At 38.3% G+C, this 19,168-nt stretch overlaps 1 protein-coding gene across 3 annotated transcripts in view; it reads left to right on the plus strand.

Annotated features, from left to right (window-relative positions):
* Positions 1-55: 55 nt before the first annotated feature.
* Positions 56-19,168, plus strand: part of TUBGCP3 (tubulin gamma complex associated protein 3) — an 81,676-nt gene continuing 62,563 nt past the window's right edge. For all 3 annotated transcript variants that reach the window (XM_015568428.1, XM_015568429.1, XM_015568430.1), the window contains exons 1-4: positions 56-83; positions 11,012-11,119; positions 14,836-14,903; positions 18,481-18,558. In XM_015568428.1, coding sequence (XP_015423914.1) covers positions 77-83; positions 11,012-11,119; positions 14,836-14,903; positions 18,481-18,558 — 261 coding nt within the window. In that variant the 5' untranslated portion in view covers positions 56-76. The remainder of the gene's footprint in view (positions 84-11,011; positions 11,120-14,835; positions 14,904-18,480; positions 18,559-19,168) is intronic.

Consider the following 19,168-nt stretch of genomic DNA (forward strand, 5'->3'; position numbering starts at 1 on the left):
CCGCGGAGGGGCTGTCAGGCGGTGCGGCCACGTCAGGTGCCCCTTCCCTTAGGAAAGGATCGCAGGTTTGAGTGTGATGCACAGTGGGTGCTTACGACCTGTCCCTGCCATGCGTTTCTATGAAGGGCTGAGGGCTGGATTTCATGCAAAGCTATTTCTGGAGATTCACATAGCGAACGGATACTGCTACCCGCACCCAGTTCTGTACAGTATGCAAAGCCATTCTGTGGTCGTGGTACTGTAAACAACAAAAAAGGGGGGGGGGACTGTATGTCGTTTCTTGATATGTATATTTGGCGGGAGGGAGTGGGGATGCACCATGAAGGAATTTTCTGGGTAATCGTAGCAACTGGGTTACTTATTCCTTAAGCACCATAATGTGCAAAAGAATTCGTGCAGTGTTTGCGAGACGACTTGAAGCAAAATTACGTTTCAAATAGTAATATATGATTGTGTACATACTTGTGTCATGATTTATGACAGTGCACATAGTTGATTTGGTGTTCTGTGATAATGTTATGGGCAAAAGATGACATTTTTGGGGGTCAGTCTGTTAAATGGCACTGACTTCACATGTATCTTGCTACTTATGTGAGGGTTCACTCTGTCAAGAGCTCTTGGGGCATCCCCACCCCCAGGCACTCACTCTGCTAGGAGCTGGCGAGGCAGAGCTGCGCAGACATGGCTTCCCTCTTGCGCGCTAGTGGGGACCTGATACAGTAGGTAAATGGATAATGTTAAGTAGTGATAGATGCTGTGATACAACTACCGTCGTGCAGAGGGATGCTGGGGGAAAGCCTGTGAGGAGAGACTTAACGCAGACCTGAGTGGAGGGAGGGAGGGAAGGTGGGCCCCGGGAACACCTGGGGAGGGGTCTGAGTGGAGGGTGCAGTGGCTGTGTGATGGGTGTGAATGTGTGGCGTGGGCTGCGTGTCCTCCGAGTTACCCGTCTGACTTGCTGTTTCTAATCGTGGAAGAAACCAAAGAGCGAATGAAGGCTGTTGGTTGTGACGCACTCACTTGAGCACCAGTGTTTGCCTTATGCCGTGGACCTTAACTTGTTCTCAAGGATAAACCCCACGTTCCCGTGGTCACAGCTGGACTTGGGAGGCACTCATGAGGTAGCATGATGTTTCTGAATTTTAAAAGAAGTTAAATTTGAGACTTCTTTTAGTTGACTTACTTTCTTCTCTTCAAGGAGGTTGAAACACCTTTAGCAGAGTGCTGCATCTCCATTTAGAATTGTGTCTAAGTTAAGAATAAATAGGCTTTCTAGGATATTCTGAGGGGATCCATTAACGATGATGGTCTCTTTGCTCTGGACAAGTAGGGTTGTCAATCATTATATTTATAATTCCAAATACTGCTATTAATAAAGAATTTACAAGTATTTAATAGCTTGCCTTGTCCTATTTTAATTCGTCCTACCTTAGCAAAGGAGCAATATTAATTGCTGCCTTTATAATTTTGACATTAAAGTTTTTTCTTTTCATTAGTGTGTATTTTATCTGGTAACTAAGTAGAATATTTGATTAATTTCTGCATTTTTTAATGACGTTACAGTTTGCCTTATGCTTTTTTAATACTATGAAATTGGGGTATAATAGATACTTGTTACTTTTAATGTGAATTTTATGAGTCAGTTTTTTATAGATAATTAAAAAAATTTTTACAGTTGGTTTCAAGAGATTCAGAAACAAACCACCTACCTTAAATAGTGCTTGACATTTTTATAAAGTTGTATAACCATTATTTCCTACCTTTCCCATCTTATAACAGCTGTGAATTTGTTTGAAACAATTTTGCCAACCAGTGACAGGAAAGTTCTCTCTCCACATCCCTGCCCCTTCCCCAGAGCACATTTTACTTATTATATCTTTGGAAACAATTTACTTGGTGTTATAGTGTTTCAATTCTGTCAGAGGCAATACTCCTTTTCATACTTTGTAATTCACGTTCTAGCTGCAAGAAAAAGGAGAAATAAAGGAATTTTTATTAGATAAGTATTTCAACAGAAATGCTTAAGTATTACTGTGGTACACTACATATTAAAGTAAGGTGATTGTCCTAATCTGTAACACCTCTGAGTGTACTGTGAGCCATGGTTCAGACAGATAAAGGAAGGGTGTCATGTTGATTCATGGACCGACAGGAGAGGGAGAGAGATAGAAACATCAGTGATGAGGGAGAATCATTGATGGGCTGCCTCCTGCATGCCCCCTCACCGGGAATTGAGCCTGCAACCTGGGCATGTGCCCTGACCGGGAATTGAACTCCGAGTCATAGGTCCGTGCTCAACCACTGAGGTACACCCAATGGGCTAAACAAAAACTTTTAGGGGTCTTCAATCATAAGAGTATAAGGGGACCCCAAGACCAAACAGTTTGAGGACTGCAAATCTAGAGCAATGTGTTTTATTTTGTTTCAGTTTTAGAGCATTGCTTTTCAACTAAAGCTGTGCATCAGAATCATCTGTGGTTACACAAGAAACTGGTAGCATTGATTGTTTGTGGCAAGAGGAACTGGTGACTAGACAGTAGTCCAGGGAAGAGGACTTTATTTTATTCTACCTTGGTGCCTTTGGGATTTGAATTCTCTAAATGTGATACTTATTCAAAATTAATTTTATGGATCCCATCTCCAGAGATTTTGGTCCTCTAGATCAGTGGTTCTGAACCTGTGGGTCGCGACCCCTTTGGCAGTCGAACGACCCTTTCACAGGGGTCGCCTAAGACCATCCTGCATATCAGATATTTACATTACGATTCATAACAGTAGCAACATTACAGTTATGAAGTAGCAACGAAAATAATTTTATGGTTGGGTCACCACATGAGTAACTGTATTTAAAGGGCCAGAAGGTTGAGAACCACTGCCCTAGATCTTTTTGCAGCTTAGCATCTGAAACATTAAACGCACAGTCATTCTGACCATCTGGCACGGGGAATTGCTTGTTTATGTGCTGGACAGTGTTAGTTGGATTTCCTTTGCAACTCACTGTCCCTTTTCCTGTCCTTTAGAAAAACAGCATCATGTACAGAGAGGAGATGCAGGATGGCAGAAAGTTTTCTTGCCAAACAATTCAACTTTCCCCCCATCACTTTCTGAATCCCTAGAAAGCGTACAATTGTAGAGTTTTTGTATTCACTTGAGCTGTGCTTACTTTTGTGCATTGAGTTCAATTGTCTTCTTTTACTTGGAATACCAAAGGCAACTGTCTTTCATTTACAAACTCGTGGGTCCATATCTAAATGTTGGAGCCTTCGCATTTGGGACTGATCTGCAGTTCCATTGCATTTCTTGCCCTGGTTTTGCATTTCCTCTAGTTCAGTGGTTCCCAACATGGGGCACATGCCCCAAAGGGGGACAATTTGATTTTAAGGGGGGCAATTCCAGAACAGTGAATTTTTTGAATTTCTTAGGATTCTAGGGGCCTCATATTCAGTATATAAATATATATTGTGACATATTTATGCATTTATTATATGTTTTGAAACTTTATTTGCTACTTTTTCATATTACTTCATATTATTATTATTATTATTTTTAAACAATTTAGTGATTTCTTCTTCAGCACTTCAACTGTCCTTTTGTTCTTTTATTTTTCTCTTTCATGGATGCCATATTCTTAGGAAGCTTGTTTAGACCAAGTTAATGGCTTTTTAGGCTTCCTCCACGTGAATAGGAGTTTACTTTTTGAATAATAAGAATTATATGTCATGGGGGGGGAGCATCAGGACTTTAGAGATGCTTAGGTGGGGCATGGCCAAAAAAAAAAAAAAGTTGGGAATCACTGTTCTAGTTCATTTTCTGCTTTGCAGCCCGGGGGTACTTTCTAGACAACAAATCTAATCAGATCTGTTAAAGAGACTTAATTTGTTCTCTTCTCTGTAATCTATAGGATGAAGACCAAATTATCTTGCTTAGAGTTAAAAACTATGGGTGCTTTATTGAGTTGTGATTTTCATGGCTATAGTAGACAGCATGCATTTAAACAATATTTTCAGTTTAATAAAAATAACATTTATTGAGTATACTATATGATTACACTCTGAGATAGTGTATTTAATTCACAAATGACTCAGGGAGGTTGGAATAATTATTGTTAACCTCATTTTATTGGTGAGGAAACTGGGACTTGGAGAAATTAAGTAGTTTGCTCACTGTCACCCAGCTAGTGAATTGTAGGGCCAACATGGAACCCAGGTCTCTGATTCCAGAGCCTGTTATCTTGAATTAATTCATTCCTACTCTTCTGTGTAGAATCTGACAGCTTATTTCTCATTGTGCTGACTGAGGTGGGACAGTCACAGCCCTGCTGGAGGATGGCCTCTTTCCTCTGCCTTCATCAGCTTGTCTTGTGTCAGCAGCGCATTTGCCTCTCTGGAACTTGTCACACAGTGTATCCTTGATTTCACTGGTGTCCAGTTCTTAAAGAAATGTTTTCAGAGGCTTGGCAGAGGAGTATTACCTGCTTCCCTTTCCAGGCTCCTGATAATCACCCACCCTCACACATTCCAAGAGCAGATTGGAGGTGAAACTATAATACATTCCTTTGCTACTTTGTGGTCAAAACATTGAATACTTTAATTTTTAGTTTGGGTTAAGCCAGATCATTAAAGAGCTCCTCATTTGGAGCTCTTGTTGAAATGACTCTGGTTTTTATGGTTTAGATTTTAGAATCCAATGGCATTGACTTCTTTTGAGGAACAGTGTACCAAGTAGCTCTGTGAATCTTAATATTGTGTCCTTTTTCACCGGTTTCTTTGGCTTTTCACAAGGCAGGCTTTACCTCTCTTAAAATTCACTTCCTTAGACAGGCCTCCCCAACCAACCTATTTCATGAAGTCTTCCCTATAATTTGCCACCATGGTGTCCTGCTTGTTTCTTAAGTAGCTCTTATCACAATCTAATTACCTTCTGTATTTATTTGCCTCCCCCCCCCCCCCCCCTTTTTTTTTGGTAGTCTCATTAAGGCTGCCTTGTTGACAGTTATTTCTCTTCTATTCTTTGGGCCTGTGTGGTATTTGGCATATAGTAGGTGCTTAGAAATTATCTATTGAATTACAGATTGAGTTTAGTTATTCTTAAAAGCTGAACAATACTTCGGTAGTATTAAACTAGAAATTTGTAGTTGACATTGTTTGATATTTCACACTTTAATCTCTGATGGTAGGTTAACTAAACAAAGAACAATTGCCTCTGCTAATTGTTTTAATAGTCTGGATTTTGTGTGTCTAACTGTGAATCACAAGATAGATAGATTTGGTTTAAGAAATAGCAGGTGGATTTTTCATATATTTTATAATCAGCAAGAAAGATAGACTGGAAATTTGGTTGGCAGGCAGGTAGGGAAATTGAAGTGTGGCTGAAGAGGTGGACATGAAATAATAAGCATACTAAAGGTGTAGAGGAAATGTAGAGACCGAGGAAGAGGAGAGAATTTCTGTTATTGAGGAGTTTTGAATTTTTGGTAAAAGAAAATTCATAGATTGATGAAACTTTTGGATTAAGGATTTTTATTTTATACCACTAGAGGCCTGGTGCACGAAATTATGCACCAGTGGGGCCCTGTATTCTTTTGTACTGCTGCTTTGCCTCTGGTAGCCATTATCTGTTCCATCTCTGTATTTTGCTTTTTCCAGAGTATCGTGTAAATGCAGTCATATAGTATGCAATCTTTTGAGATTGGCTTTTTTCACTTAGCCTATTTGAGATTAATTCATGTTGTGTGTATCAGTAGTTCTTTCCTTTTCATTGCAGAGTGGTGTTTCATTGTATGACTGTACTAGAGCAGTGGTTCTCAACCTTCCTAATGCCGCGACCCTTTAATACAGTTCCTCATGTTGTGGTGACCCCCAACCATAAAATTATTTTCGTTGCTACATTGTAACTAATTTTGCTACTGTTATGAATCGTAATGTAAATATCTGATATGCAGGATGTATTTTCATTGTTGCAAATTGAACATAATTAAAGCATAGTGATTAATCACAAAAACAATATGTAATTATATATGTGTTTTCCGATGGTCTTTGGCAACCCCTGTGAAAGAGTCATTCGACCCCTAAAGGGGTCATGACCCACAGGCTGAGAACCGCTGTTCTGGAGTTTATTTATTCATTCAATCATTGAAGGACATTTGGGTTGCTTCCAGTTTTTGGCAGCTGTGAATAATGCTGCTATAAACATATATGTACAGATTTGTATGTCTCCATAAGTTTTTATTTCTAAATACCTGAAAGTGTGATCGTCAGATCCTATAGTCTGTGTATGTTGTAGCTTTGAAAGAAACTGCCAAACTATTTCAGAGTGGCTGTACAGTTTTATTTCAGTGTAATAGAGCTTCAGCAGCTCTGCATGAGTCCTCACCAGCACTGGTGGTAGAATTTTTTACTTCAGCCATTATAATAGGTGAGTAATGGTATCTCATTTTGTTTTTAATTTGTATTTCCTTAATGAGTAATGACATTGAGCATCCTTCCATGTATTTCTTTGCCACTTATCTTTTTGGTGAAGTGTCTATTCAAAACTTTTGTATGTGTCTTATTGGATTTTTCCTCCTTATTGAGTTTTGAGAGTTCCTTATGTATATATGGATTCAATTCCTTTGTTGGATATGTATTTCCTTTTTTCCTCGGTATTTTCATCTCTTATCAGTGTCCTTTGCAGAGCAAAAGTTTTTAATTTCAGATGAAGTCCAATTTATCAAAATTTTAATGGATCACAATTTTGGTGTCTTATCACATTGTTTGCGGGTAGTTTTTGTAGCGCGCTAACAGGTGGCACGGGCCATTTTTGCTAATTTTTTGCGCAAATGGCAACGTTCAGTAAAATTACGATAACTTTAGTTTACGTATTTATACATTACCTGCATTCTACCGCTAGTCTATAAAAAATGTATTAATATGTGTCCCACGCTCTACTACCTCCAGTCAACGTAAAACGTATAAATACGTTTCCCGCATACAATGTGTTAAGTAAGAATCTTTGTCTAACGAAGTCACAAAGATTTCTTTCATTGCCCCCTCCCCCCCAAGAGTGTTGTAGTCTTGTTTTACACTTATTATCACCTGAGAGTTTATTTTGTGTTTGGTGTGTGTTATAGGAGGAGGTTCTTTTTTGAGTTTACCCAGGAAAGCATTTTTGTTTTTTAACATTTATTTAGTTTTTACCTTTTAGACAAAGGTTTTAAAATCGGAGTTTTAAATTGATACCTTGGCTTCACTCCAGACCAAGAAAATCATGATTTGTGAAAGATGGGTTTTAGAATATTTTTAATGAACTTTTAATTTTAGAATTTCAGATTTACAGAAAAATTGTAACAATAATAAAGAGTTCCCATATACCCCACAACCTTTCCCCCATTATAAGCATCTTACATTAGTATGATATAATCTATACCAGCGGTTCTCAACCTGTGGGTCGCGACCCCTTTGGGGGTTGAACGACCCTTTCACAGGGGTCGCCTAAGACCATCGGAAAACACATATATAATTACATATTGTTTTTGTGATTAATCACTATGCTTTAATTATGTTCAATTTGTAACAATGAAATTGGGGGTCACCAGAACATGAGGAACTGTATTAAAGGGTTACGACATTAGAAAGATTGAGACCCACTGATCTATACTATATACTAATGAAAGGGTAATATGCTAATTAGACCCAATAGACCAGACATCTTCCGGATGTCCTTCCTGACAAAGCTGGGGGTGTGGCTGGCCTGCAAACTTTCGGCGGCCCCTTGCCCAGGCCCGCCCCGCCCCCCAACGGGGACACCCATCCCGATCCGGGGCTCCTTTCAGGGCAGGCCAGCTGGCCCCCACCCATGCACCAGGCCTCTATCCTCCTATATAATAAAAGCCTAATATGCTAAGTGTCTGGTCATCTGGGCCTCCATTCAGTCAATCAAAGCATAATATGCTAATGATATGCTAAGGCCGCTCAACCACTCGCTATGACATGCACTGACCATCAGGGGGCAGATGCTCCGACCAGTAGTTTAGCTTGCTGCTGAAGTCTGGCCGATAAATCAGGACTGAGCGAGATGGCTGGACACACCCTGGAGCCCTCCTGCAGTGCCTACCCAGCTGGCCCTCCCCAGCCCTGATAGTGCACCGGTGGGGTCCCTTGGCCTGGCCTGTGCCCTCTCGCAATCCGGGCTGAGGGACACTCCCCCCTGAGTGCACAAATTTTGTGCACCGGGCCTCTACTTGTATATAATAAAAGAGTAATATGCAAATTGACCCTAATGGCAGAATGACCACTGGGCCACTCACTATGAGGTGCACTGACCACCTCTTGGTCCCTTTCCCTGGCTGTCAGGTACCAATCACCTGATGGTGAATGGGGAACCAAGGGGTGGGTGGTGGCAGGGGGTGGGGCCAGCTGCGGGCAGCTGGGGAAGATGGCCCTGATTGCTGGCCAGGTTTAGGGACCATATCTGTGCACGAATTTTGTGCTCCGGGCCTCTAATTGTTATAATAATGATATATTTATATTAACTAAACTTCATACTTTACATATATTTCCTCAGTTATTACATAATGTCCCTTTACTATCCTAGGGTTTCATCCAGGGTGTTATATCACCTTTAGCTTTCATGTCTCATTGGGCTCCTGTGGCTCTGACAGTTTCTCAGACATTAACAATTTTTTTTTGATGACCTTGACAGTTTTGAGGATTGAAAGTCAAGTATTTTGTGTCATGTCTCAATTGGGATTTGTTTGATGTTTTTCTCATGATTAGACTGGGTTTTTGTGTGTTTGGGAGGAAGATCCCAGAGGTAAAGTGTCTTTCTCATCATATTGTATACAGAGTACACACTATCAAGGTGGCTCATTGCCATGGATCTTGATCTTGATCACTTGGTTGAAGTGGTGTTTGTCAGGTTACTCCACTGCGTAGCACTCTCTCCCCTTTTTATACTCTACTCTTGGGAAGGAAGCTACTGTGCAGCCAGTTATTAAGGAGGGTGTGCTAATATTTTATACACCTCCATGAGGGGCTAATATCTACAAAAATTTTTTAAGTTATGTGGGATCAATGGTAATATACCTCTTTCATTCCTAAGTTTGTTTCTTATTTTTCTCGGTTACCAATTTATGTTTCTAAATTCTATTAATTTTTTTTGGTTTCACTGATTTTTTTTCATATTTTTGTTTTAAATTTTATTGAATTTTGCTCTTATTTTTATTATTTCCTGATGCTTACTTTGAATTTAATTTGCTTTTCTTTTTCTAGACTTTATTGTACAAGCTGATATTATTGATTTGAGACCCATCTTCCTTTTTAATAAAAGCATTGTATATTATAAAGTTTCCTCTAAACACTGCTTTAGCTGTATCCCACACATTTTAATGTGTTGTATTTTCATTCAATTCATGATATTTTCCAGTTTACCTTGTGACTTTCTCTGGCCAGTGTATTAAGTAGTAGTGGATTAATTGACTTTTAAGTATTTGAGGATTTTTTTGATAACATTCTCTTACAGATTTTTAAGTTAATTCTATTACTGATAGATAACATATTTTGGATAATTTCAGCTATTTTATATTTAATACGGCTTATTTTGTGACACCTCCCCTTCACCCCCCCAAATGTAGTTTGCCTTGAGGAGTGTTCCATGTGCATCTGAAAAGAATGACCTTGACCTTTGTTGATGGATGGAGTGTTCTGTAACTTGGATGTAGTTGGGTGTTGTTGTTGAAGTCTATATGCTGGCTCACTTTCCCATCTATTTTTCTGACTACCAAGAACGACACTTCTCATAGTGGAGTCTGTGGGCTGGGGTTTTAGTTTTGTTACTGGTTTTTATTTGATGTAGGATTTGGCAGCACACTGCAGCGCGGTTGAGCTTTAGTGGAAAGGTGGAGCTGGATGTAGGAATTTTCACTCCCAGTGTGGAGGTGGGGGTGGGGAGGGGGCTGGATCCTTAACGTTCTGTCCTCTACTTTTACTTCATATTCTTTGCTCGCTTGGTGTTCCATTCAGACCCTGTTTGGTTTGCTTGGGTAGTGCAATCAAGCAGTTGTCGAGGATCCAGGAGTCAGTTTTCTATCCAGACTTTCAGCCAGTCCTCCTTCTGCCCTACTTCATCCACATCTTCTGAGGTACTGAGTTCCCTTTCTGGAGCCTCCCTGGGCTTCTTTGTTTCTTGGCCTTTGTCTCCCCTAACCCCCTTACCCCAGCAGGCATGAAGCTTCAGGTTTCACTGTCCCCCTGAATCAGTTCCCACCAGCCCATTTGCTTTCCAGCTTCTCACATTTTGTTGACTTCTCTTTTGCATTGTTTCTGCCTTGTTTTCTTTGCCCTTATTGATTTATGACTTAAAAAATACAAACAAACTTTGGCCCTGGCCTGTGTCACTCAGTTGATTGGAGTATTGTCCTGTGCAGATGAAAGGTTGCTGGTTCAATTCATGGATTAGGGCACATACCTAGGTTTTGGGTTCAGTCCCTGGTGGGGGTGCATATTGTGACTTTTCCTGTTCCTTTAAAAAAAATGATTATCAGTCCAATTTGTTTTCTATCTCTTAGAAATTTTTCAGATTATCTGGCCTGCTGCTGTCTCCCTTTCTTATTTTATAGAACTGTTATTTAGTTTATTTATTCATTCATTTTGATTTCTTAATAGCTTTTCCACCCTCTCATTTTAAAACCTTGGGAAGGTGGAAGGTAAGTACATGTGCCAGTCCACTATCTTGAACTAGAAGCTTCAGGTGATCAAAAGTGATTGGCATGCAACAGACCAAAGAATTTCTGAGGGAAGGGGGTGGGAAGATTAACCAAAGAATTTATATGCATTATGCGTATAACGGATAGAGAATAGTGCAGTGAAGACCTGGAGAGGGGTAGGGAGTAGGATGGAGGGGATCAATGGGAGAAAAAAAGGATACATCTGTAATCCTTTCAACAACAAAGATAAATTTTTAAAAATTAAAAAGAACCTTCAAGACAAAAAAAAAAGTGATTGGCAATAATTTGCATTCTTTTATTACCTTTCAGCTGATGTAGCTCAACAGTTCCAGTATGCTGTGCGAGTTATTGGCAGCAACTTCGCCCCAACTGTTGAAAGAGATGAATTTCTAGTTGCTGAAAAAATAAAGAAAGAACGTACGTATTCTTCCTAACTGTTAAAATGTGTTGGATTCATAAACTTGCCAAACCTTAACATGCACGCACACACACACACACACAGGGTGGGGCAAAAGTGGGTTTACAGTTGTTGGTATGGAAAATAATACATTAATAAATAATAATACAAAAATAAACTCTGTACTCACCACTGTTAACCTACTTTTGCCCCACCCTGTATGTAGTTACTAAGGCACTATTATCTATTTATTTATATGTTTCTATGTATGTATATGTATATATGTGTGTATATGTATGTTAAAAATAAAGACAATTTAATTCTGTCTTTTGTTAGAACATAGTGTAAGAGAATTGTTTAAATACTGTTATAACAACACTAGAGTCCTGGTGCATGAAATTTGTGCACAGGGGCGGGGGATTGTGGGGGGCAGGGGAGGGGGTTTCCCTCAGCCCAGCCTGCACCCTCTCCAATCCGGGACCCCTCAGATTTGAAATGGGCTTTGGCCTTACTTCTAAGTGTGCTGGCAAACCGGTAATGACATCTTCTAGTTGATCTGTTCTTGGCACAGTTTCCCACCCTAGCTGTTGCATTATTAACTATTTGGCCACTGACCTGTGTGGATGTCCTTTTTCAGAACTGTGTAACTGAGCTGGATGGTGAGGTAGCAGGTGCTAGAGTTGAGGCTGGGGCATGTGAGTAACTGGATCTGGCCATGGCTACGTTTACATGTTTAGAGGTTGATGAGCAATGCAAGTCTGAAATGATGATTCTGCTGATATGAGTCACTTAGTGTGTATGTCTTATTTAAGGTAGAGAGGTAAAAATGCAGTATTTATCCAGCTATCTATATATATGTAAAAGGCTTACTTGCAAAGTGTCCCCTCGGGAGTTCGACAGGGAGACCAGGAGTTCAATTGCTTGCTATGACGTGTGCTGACCACTAGGAAGCAGCGTGAAATGAAGGAAGGCCCTGGCTGGCAGCCAGAGGACGGCTCAGGCCAGCAGCTGGAAGACCCTGATCGGCCTGATAGCTGGCAAGGCCTAGGGACCCTACCCGTGCACGAATTTTGTTCACCGAGCCTCTAGTTAACTTGTAAGAACTTATTTTCCTTTCTTATTATAAAGCTGATATATAAGAACACTGTACTCTGTTCTTAAACACTGATGATTATTACATTCTAGATTATTTTTACATTTTAGGTTATTTTATATTATTAATGAGAACTCCACCTGTTTATTGGATACTATATTAACAGACCAATCCCTTTGCAAATTTACATTTCCAGGCCTCCTGGTAAGCATGCTACACGTATGTGTAGTAGCTAAAAAAAAGTTTGAAATTCAGACTTAGAGACCTGGCAGCTACATTGTTACAGTATATGGCAAGGAAGTGTTGGAATTTCTTTTTTTAATAAGAAAATACTAACCATGTACAGTCTTTTTCCTGTGTACCTTCTGTGTTTTTGAAATAAGACTTGCTGTATATTGACACAGTTTGCCTCTCTGCCCATTCCCACCAGGTGTTCACAGCTTCTGTTGGGTACCCCTGTCATTATCCTCCCAGAGTCCCCAGCACTGATATAGCCCAGCTATAGTTCATAGAATGTTATTGATGGCCTTCTAATGTAATGGTCATCATTGATCTATCATTTTTCAATAATTCTTACACATAGTTTTTATAGTTTACCATTTTTGAAATTTGATTAGTTTTTTAAAAAATATGTTTTTATTGATTTTAGAGAGAGAGGAAGGGAAGGGGAGAGAAAGATAGAAACATGGTTGAGAAACATCAGTTGGCTGCCTCCTGCACAACCCCTCCTCTGGGGATGGAGCCCGAACCCTGGTCATGTGCCTTGACTGGGAATCAAACTGGTGAACTCTGGGTGCCTGGGTCAACACTCAACCACTGGGATACGCTAGTCAGGCTGAAATTTGGTTAGTTTTTGATAGATGATTGAGTTACAGTAGTTTTGTTCTCTGGAATAATACAAAAAAGTTAAATTTTCCATTTTATGTGGCTCACGTGAAGTATGAAACGCTAATATGTTTTATACTGAAACAAATTGCAAAACTTATCATGTGTGATAAAATTTAACACCTATTAGTTTCTTAGTTTTTCATATTGGTGAGTGGATTTCATTGTAACTCAAGATTTGTTTTGCTATGTTTAGCAATCTATGAGATGAAACTTTTCTTTTTTTGGTAAATATTCTGTGTTCATTTTTATTTGTATTGGTTTTGTTGTCTTGTGACTAATTTTATATCTGGAATTAGTGTCAGTCTCATTCTATAGAAAGAGCATTATTTAATTTCATGGTAGTGTTTATTTGGAGTATTTTTTATATAAGCTTTAAGTGATAGTAAAGTATATTAAATTTTAGTTGCATTAGTTTTGTTGAATGCATTTTGTAAGAATGCATTTTAAAGATAGTTTTACCTTTTGGCATAGGAAGACTTGAAAGGGAGATGAGATGAGGATGATGTAACCTCTGGTATGTGGTTCATATAATCAGTACATGATACCAGCACCATTTCCTAGCTAATAAATATGAGAAAGTGTTGAATGTAAAGTCAGTCATTGTCTTTCTGAAAATGAATTTGAACATTCAAAGCTCAGTGAGTTTAGCTGATGAAATTTTAAGAAAGCAGTCCTACTAAATTGGGATAAATAAACACAAAGGTTACTTGGAGAAGCTCTTAGCTAGCTTTTAAAAATGGTGCCTTTTCTCGTGGGTGTAACAAGGCTTCTTAGAGAGAGATGGTGCATGAGTATTATAGATGTGGGTGAGCGGGGTCTCTTCCCTCAGGGATCCAAATCCTGTGTGTAGTCTTCTTCATGGAACAGGGTAGAGCATGGACTTCTCATTTGTAATCGGGAAATTTGTAAGTATAGTGGCAAGCATCTGAAATGCTTACTAATAGAATGAATTAGTGGGTGAAAATTAGCTAGTAAGCGGTTTTGATTTTGATTTTGAAACAGTAATTGAATATTAATTTTGCTGTATGTGTTAACAAAAATGCTTTGAATGTATAGTTTTTAGATTATAAAATAATCTAATTTATAGATTATTATGAATGGTATATTTTTTTGTTACTACCCTTTGAATTTAGGGTTCCAAAGATGTTTTCACTTCACATCCCTCCCTCCACATAGCAATTATTAACTATGGTAGTTAAACTGATGGTAAGAAAAACTACATTGTACTATTTATTCATATTTGTAGATAGAAACTAAAGATCTCATCGTTTTTTTTACTTAAGTTAATTTTTAAACACATATTTTTTTTAATATATATTTTTATTGATTTTTTACAGAGATGAAGGGAGAGAGATAGAGAGCTAGAAACATCGATCAGCTGCCTCCTGCACATCTCCTACTGGGGATGTGCCTGCAACCCAGGCACATGCCCTTGACCGGAATCGAACCTGGGACCTTTCAGTCCGCAGGCTGACGCTCTATCCACTGAGCCAAACCGGTTTCGGCTTAAGTTAATTTTTACATAAACTATTTGATTCCAGACTAAAGTTGTCCATATTTTCCAAATGTCAGAGAGATTACATGAATTGACCAATTCACAGAGCTGAAATGTCACTCATTGTCTAGTTTTTTTTTGAAAATAGAAGCTCAGGATTCTTTTCAGACTCGAGTTATTTGTTACTATAGGTGAAATAGTATAAAAATGAATTTTGCTGTATGTGATTAATATGCTTATTTTCTTTTCTAACTTTACAGTTATTCGACAAAGAAGAGAAGCAGATGCTGCATTGTTTTCAGAACTCCACAGAAAACTTCATTCACAGGTATTCACAAGTATTCTGAAAGCCATTCCAGTAATGGTGAGGCCGTGAGAGTGATCTGCAAACATCTAAACATTTTTCTGTGATATCATTAAACTTTCTGTATTGAGTAATGGCTTTTAATTGTGGATGGAGTTTGCTTTTTAAAAGATTTTTAATGCTAGAAGTAAGTTTTAGCTGGATTTAGTGTTACATTGCTTATAGAGTTGAAAAAAGCTACATTGGGAAAGTAATCAGACTTATATACACAATAAGTATGTTTTATAGAAGCCTTAAATCTGTTACTGGGAGGAAGCACATTGATATAGCAGCAAAAGCTTATCTTGTTGATACACTTCATTGTTTATCCAATCCTAATTTGTACTGGTACAGTGAATAATTTAAAAATTGATTTTGAACATTTTGTGATTGGACATTGATACTTGCACACAGTGGTTTTTCTAACCTATTTTTATAAAAGACTGCCAGCCTATACACCAATAAGTTATTTGAATAATAGGGTGAGATTTTTGTGATCCTAGTTTATCTAGCTGTCTCTACTCTTTATGGAGAAGAGAGCTAAATCCAGAGAAGTTTAATATTTTGCTTAACAAATATTAGGGTATTACAGCAATAAAAATTACTGAATTGCACCTAAGGCTGCTCATAATTAACTCATTATTTTTCAGGTCTTTTATTTATTTGTAAAAATAAGCTTAATTTATTTTGCTGACCACTTTGATTCCTTAATTCAACTTGATTTACCTAGATTCACTGTTTTAATTATGTTTTTTCACCTTTGATAATATTTACTTTGCTGGTAGTAATTCTTACCTACTTCACCACCTCTCGTTTCCCTTTCCCTGTGCAGTTGCATCTCAGTGTGCAATCCCTCTACCAAACGCTCTTCAGCGGACTGATCCTGACTGTTGAATTACCTATTCTTCTATGTTAAAAAAAAAAGTTGACACCACTTTTAAATATGTTGCTTACTAATTTCTATATGCAGTTTTGGGGTTTTTTTGGTACTTTCTCTACTCTCCACCCCGTATACATCTTTGTTTTTCTGAAACAGCTGAGGATCTAACCCAGGACTGTTGCTGCACAGGTAGAACATCTGCCGTGTTCTTGATGCCTACTAGGCATTTTTATGTAGCTGCTCCTTAGGAAACACTCATAGGGGCTTGCAACTTGGCATCCTGGGAACTGAAAGGATCATACTTTAAAGACTTCATACTTCTAGGAGTCCATTTACATCCACCCACATTAAACCTGCTTCTCTTTCCATGTTCTCCCTTTTGATGAATGATAACACCATTCATCGATTGCCAAAGACTAGAAATCTGGATGTCATTTTGACTCTACCTCTCTCCCCAAATTCGATCTGTTCCCAAGTCTTATTGATTGTTTCTCTTATCTGTTCCTATGGAGTCAGGCAGACCTGGGTTTGAATCCTGGCCTAAAGCTTTGTGGTTAAGTTATATAACTTTCACCTCCGCTTCATTTATTTATGGAATGAAGAGAATAAAGCTGTGTCTCAGTGTGGTTGTGATGATTATGGGATATGATGTTTGAAAGGACTTGTCCCAGCAGGCCTCCTTTAAATGACAGCTGCTGATGACTAACTGCCCTCTAACGCTTAAAGGAAATGGGATTGGTAGAGAGAGCCCCAGAGGCTCAGCTTATGGGGTTTGTTACAGTTACCTTAGCAGATAGTCAGAGAATCCCAGCTCAGCCTCTGGTCATTTCCCCTCCAGATAACTGCCATTTCCTAAGGAGGGCCTCTGTGTCTTGGTTTTATCTCCCTTGTAGTCCATTCTCCACGGGACCGTCAGTAAGTGCATCCTTCCTGCATGGAATCCTTCAAAGGCTGCCTGTTGTCTTCCCTTAAAAATCCGAATTTCTTGGTACAGCATACAAGGCATCTTTTGATCTGATCCTTCATTCAATTTTCAGTTTCTATTCTCATGCCTGGCTTCAGCCAAATTTATTTCTTTTAGTTCCGTGAAGAAGCCATGCCTTTCCCCCTTTTCTACCTTTACATCACCCACTTTTCTTTTTTTAAAATTTTTATTAAATACAGTTGTATTGATTTTAGAGAGAAAGGGAGAGAGAGAGAGAGAGAAACATCAGTCATGAGAGAGAATAATTGATTGGCTGCCTTCTCCATGCCCCCTAACTGGGATCAAGCCCACAAACCAGGCATGTGCCCTTGACCAGAATTGAACCTGGGGCTCTTCAGTCCGCAGGCCAGTGGTCTATCCACTGAGCTATTTTGGCTAGGGTTGCATCACCCATCTTTCTGAGAGATTCACATTTCTCTGGGACTCTTTTCCTGAGCCTGGAGCACTTGAATGATCCTCCTATGCCGAAATGTAATATATCATACTGAAATAATTTGCCCATTGTCAACTTACCACTGGACTGAGGACTCTGTCAGAACTGGGCCTCTTTCTTCCTGTGCTGTCCCAGCTGGAGACTTTGTTGTTTCTGCAAAGTTTTGTGTAAATCAATTTTTAAAATTAGGCAATAATTTAAATACCCAGGTTGAACTTACTCTTTAGAGAAACTTTCAAGGAACATTTTATATAATGAAGAACTTGCATAATGTAAGGAACCACCTCATAATTTGTTTTGTAAATAAATATATTGATATATTCTAGCCTATGCATAAAAAGGGTAAGGCTATATGAATAAAATAGAATGCTCTGAAAATTTGGATGAAAAGTATTGAGGGTGTGCTGCTGTTAATGGTTGTGAATCAGGGTAGAGGGATAGGTAATGGAAAATTAATGAAATCTGTCGGGTAACCTTACATAGAAACCTAGGAGTTAATTATCCTGACAACTAAGATCTTGAGTTTGGGTATGTGTGATGCCGAGACTTATATCTTGCACTTTTGAATTCTTTAAAAGAATTTTTTTCAATTTATTATGTTTTTAATCCTCGCCTGAGGATATGTTTATTGATTTTAGAGAGGAAGGGGGAGAGAGAAAAAGAAAACATTGATATGAGAGAGAAACATCCATAGGTTGCCTCCCATATGCATCCCAAATGGGGATTGGATCTGCATTCTAGGAATATGCCCTTATGGAATCAAGCCTACATCCTTTCCATGTACAGAATGACGCTGCAACCAACTGAGCTATACCAGCCAGGGCTAAAATAATTTTTTATAATACTCTATTTTGTGGCCTAAATGGGACATTGATAAGGGTAGGAGCAACACGAATTTTATGATGGCATTTTTCTTATAATTACTATATTTGGAAAGTTGGTTATTATAAGAATTATTTCAGAGGGAAAATATTGTTATTTAGGAATAGGGTAATTTAAAAAACATGTTCTTATTAGGGACTTTGGAATTAGTTTTCAGGGGATTAAAGGTTCCAAAGATACTATCTCTTGAAAACATTATCTCTAGCCTTCTGATGGATAGTGCTATTTGCAGTGCTTGGAAAATAAACAAATTTAGATTTGATGTTACTATGTGAATTTTAAAATATAATTCTATTTTGGAAATAAGGATAATTTAGAAGAAACGAGGGTAAAACTGGGGAGTAGTACAACATTGTCCTTTTAATGTTTTCTTTCTAAACAGGGAGTTTTGAAAAATAAATGGTCAATTCTCTACCTCTTGCTAAGCCTTAGTGAAGATCCACGCAGGCAGCCAAACAAGGTGAGAAGCTATATTTTACCAGCTCAATACCTTTATAAAGGACACTTTCCATTTGTGGTTGGGACAGTTATGCCAAATTTTTATAGAAATTGGGCTGTTATACTTAAGAAAATAGTATGAGTAAAACAAGCTGGTCTTGTATTTTGGGCAGTCATGGAAGCTAAGAGATTTTTTTTTTCCTTTTTTTTTAAAGGATAATTTTAATCATTGTTCTGTTTTCTTAAGATGTTTTGCAAAATTGTTATTCAAATATAACAATGTTCATTAAAATAGAGCATACACTAGCAGTTTTCAAATTTTTTACTGTGTGACGTTATTAATATTAGCATAGCTGTGTAATTCTTTGAGTTAGGAGACCTTTTATAATTTTTTTGTGTTTTTAGATACCATTATGAATATTAATTAGTTATACCAGTGAAAACTTTGTTGTCATACAGGTTCAATTTTTGACCTGTGCAGTGTTTGAGAAAGCAATTTGGCTGCTCCATGTGCCAGCGTGTTTGTTACAATAAAATGCTCTACTACATTCTCTCTCTCTAAAAAAAAAAAAAATCAATGAAAAAAATATTATGACTTCCTCTCTCATTGATGTTTCTATCTCTCTATCCCT

Source organism: Myotis davidii, unplaced genomic scaffold (genome assembly GCF_000327345.1).
Source record: "Myotis davidii unplaced genomic scaffold, ASM32734v1 scaffold242, whole genome shotgun sequence".
In the NCBI taxonomy this organism is placed as follows: domain Eukaryota; kingdom Metazoa; phylum Chordata; class Mammalia; order Chiroptera; family Vespertilionidae; genus Myotis; species Myotis davidii.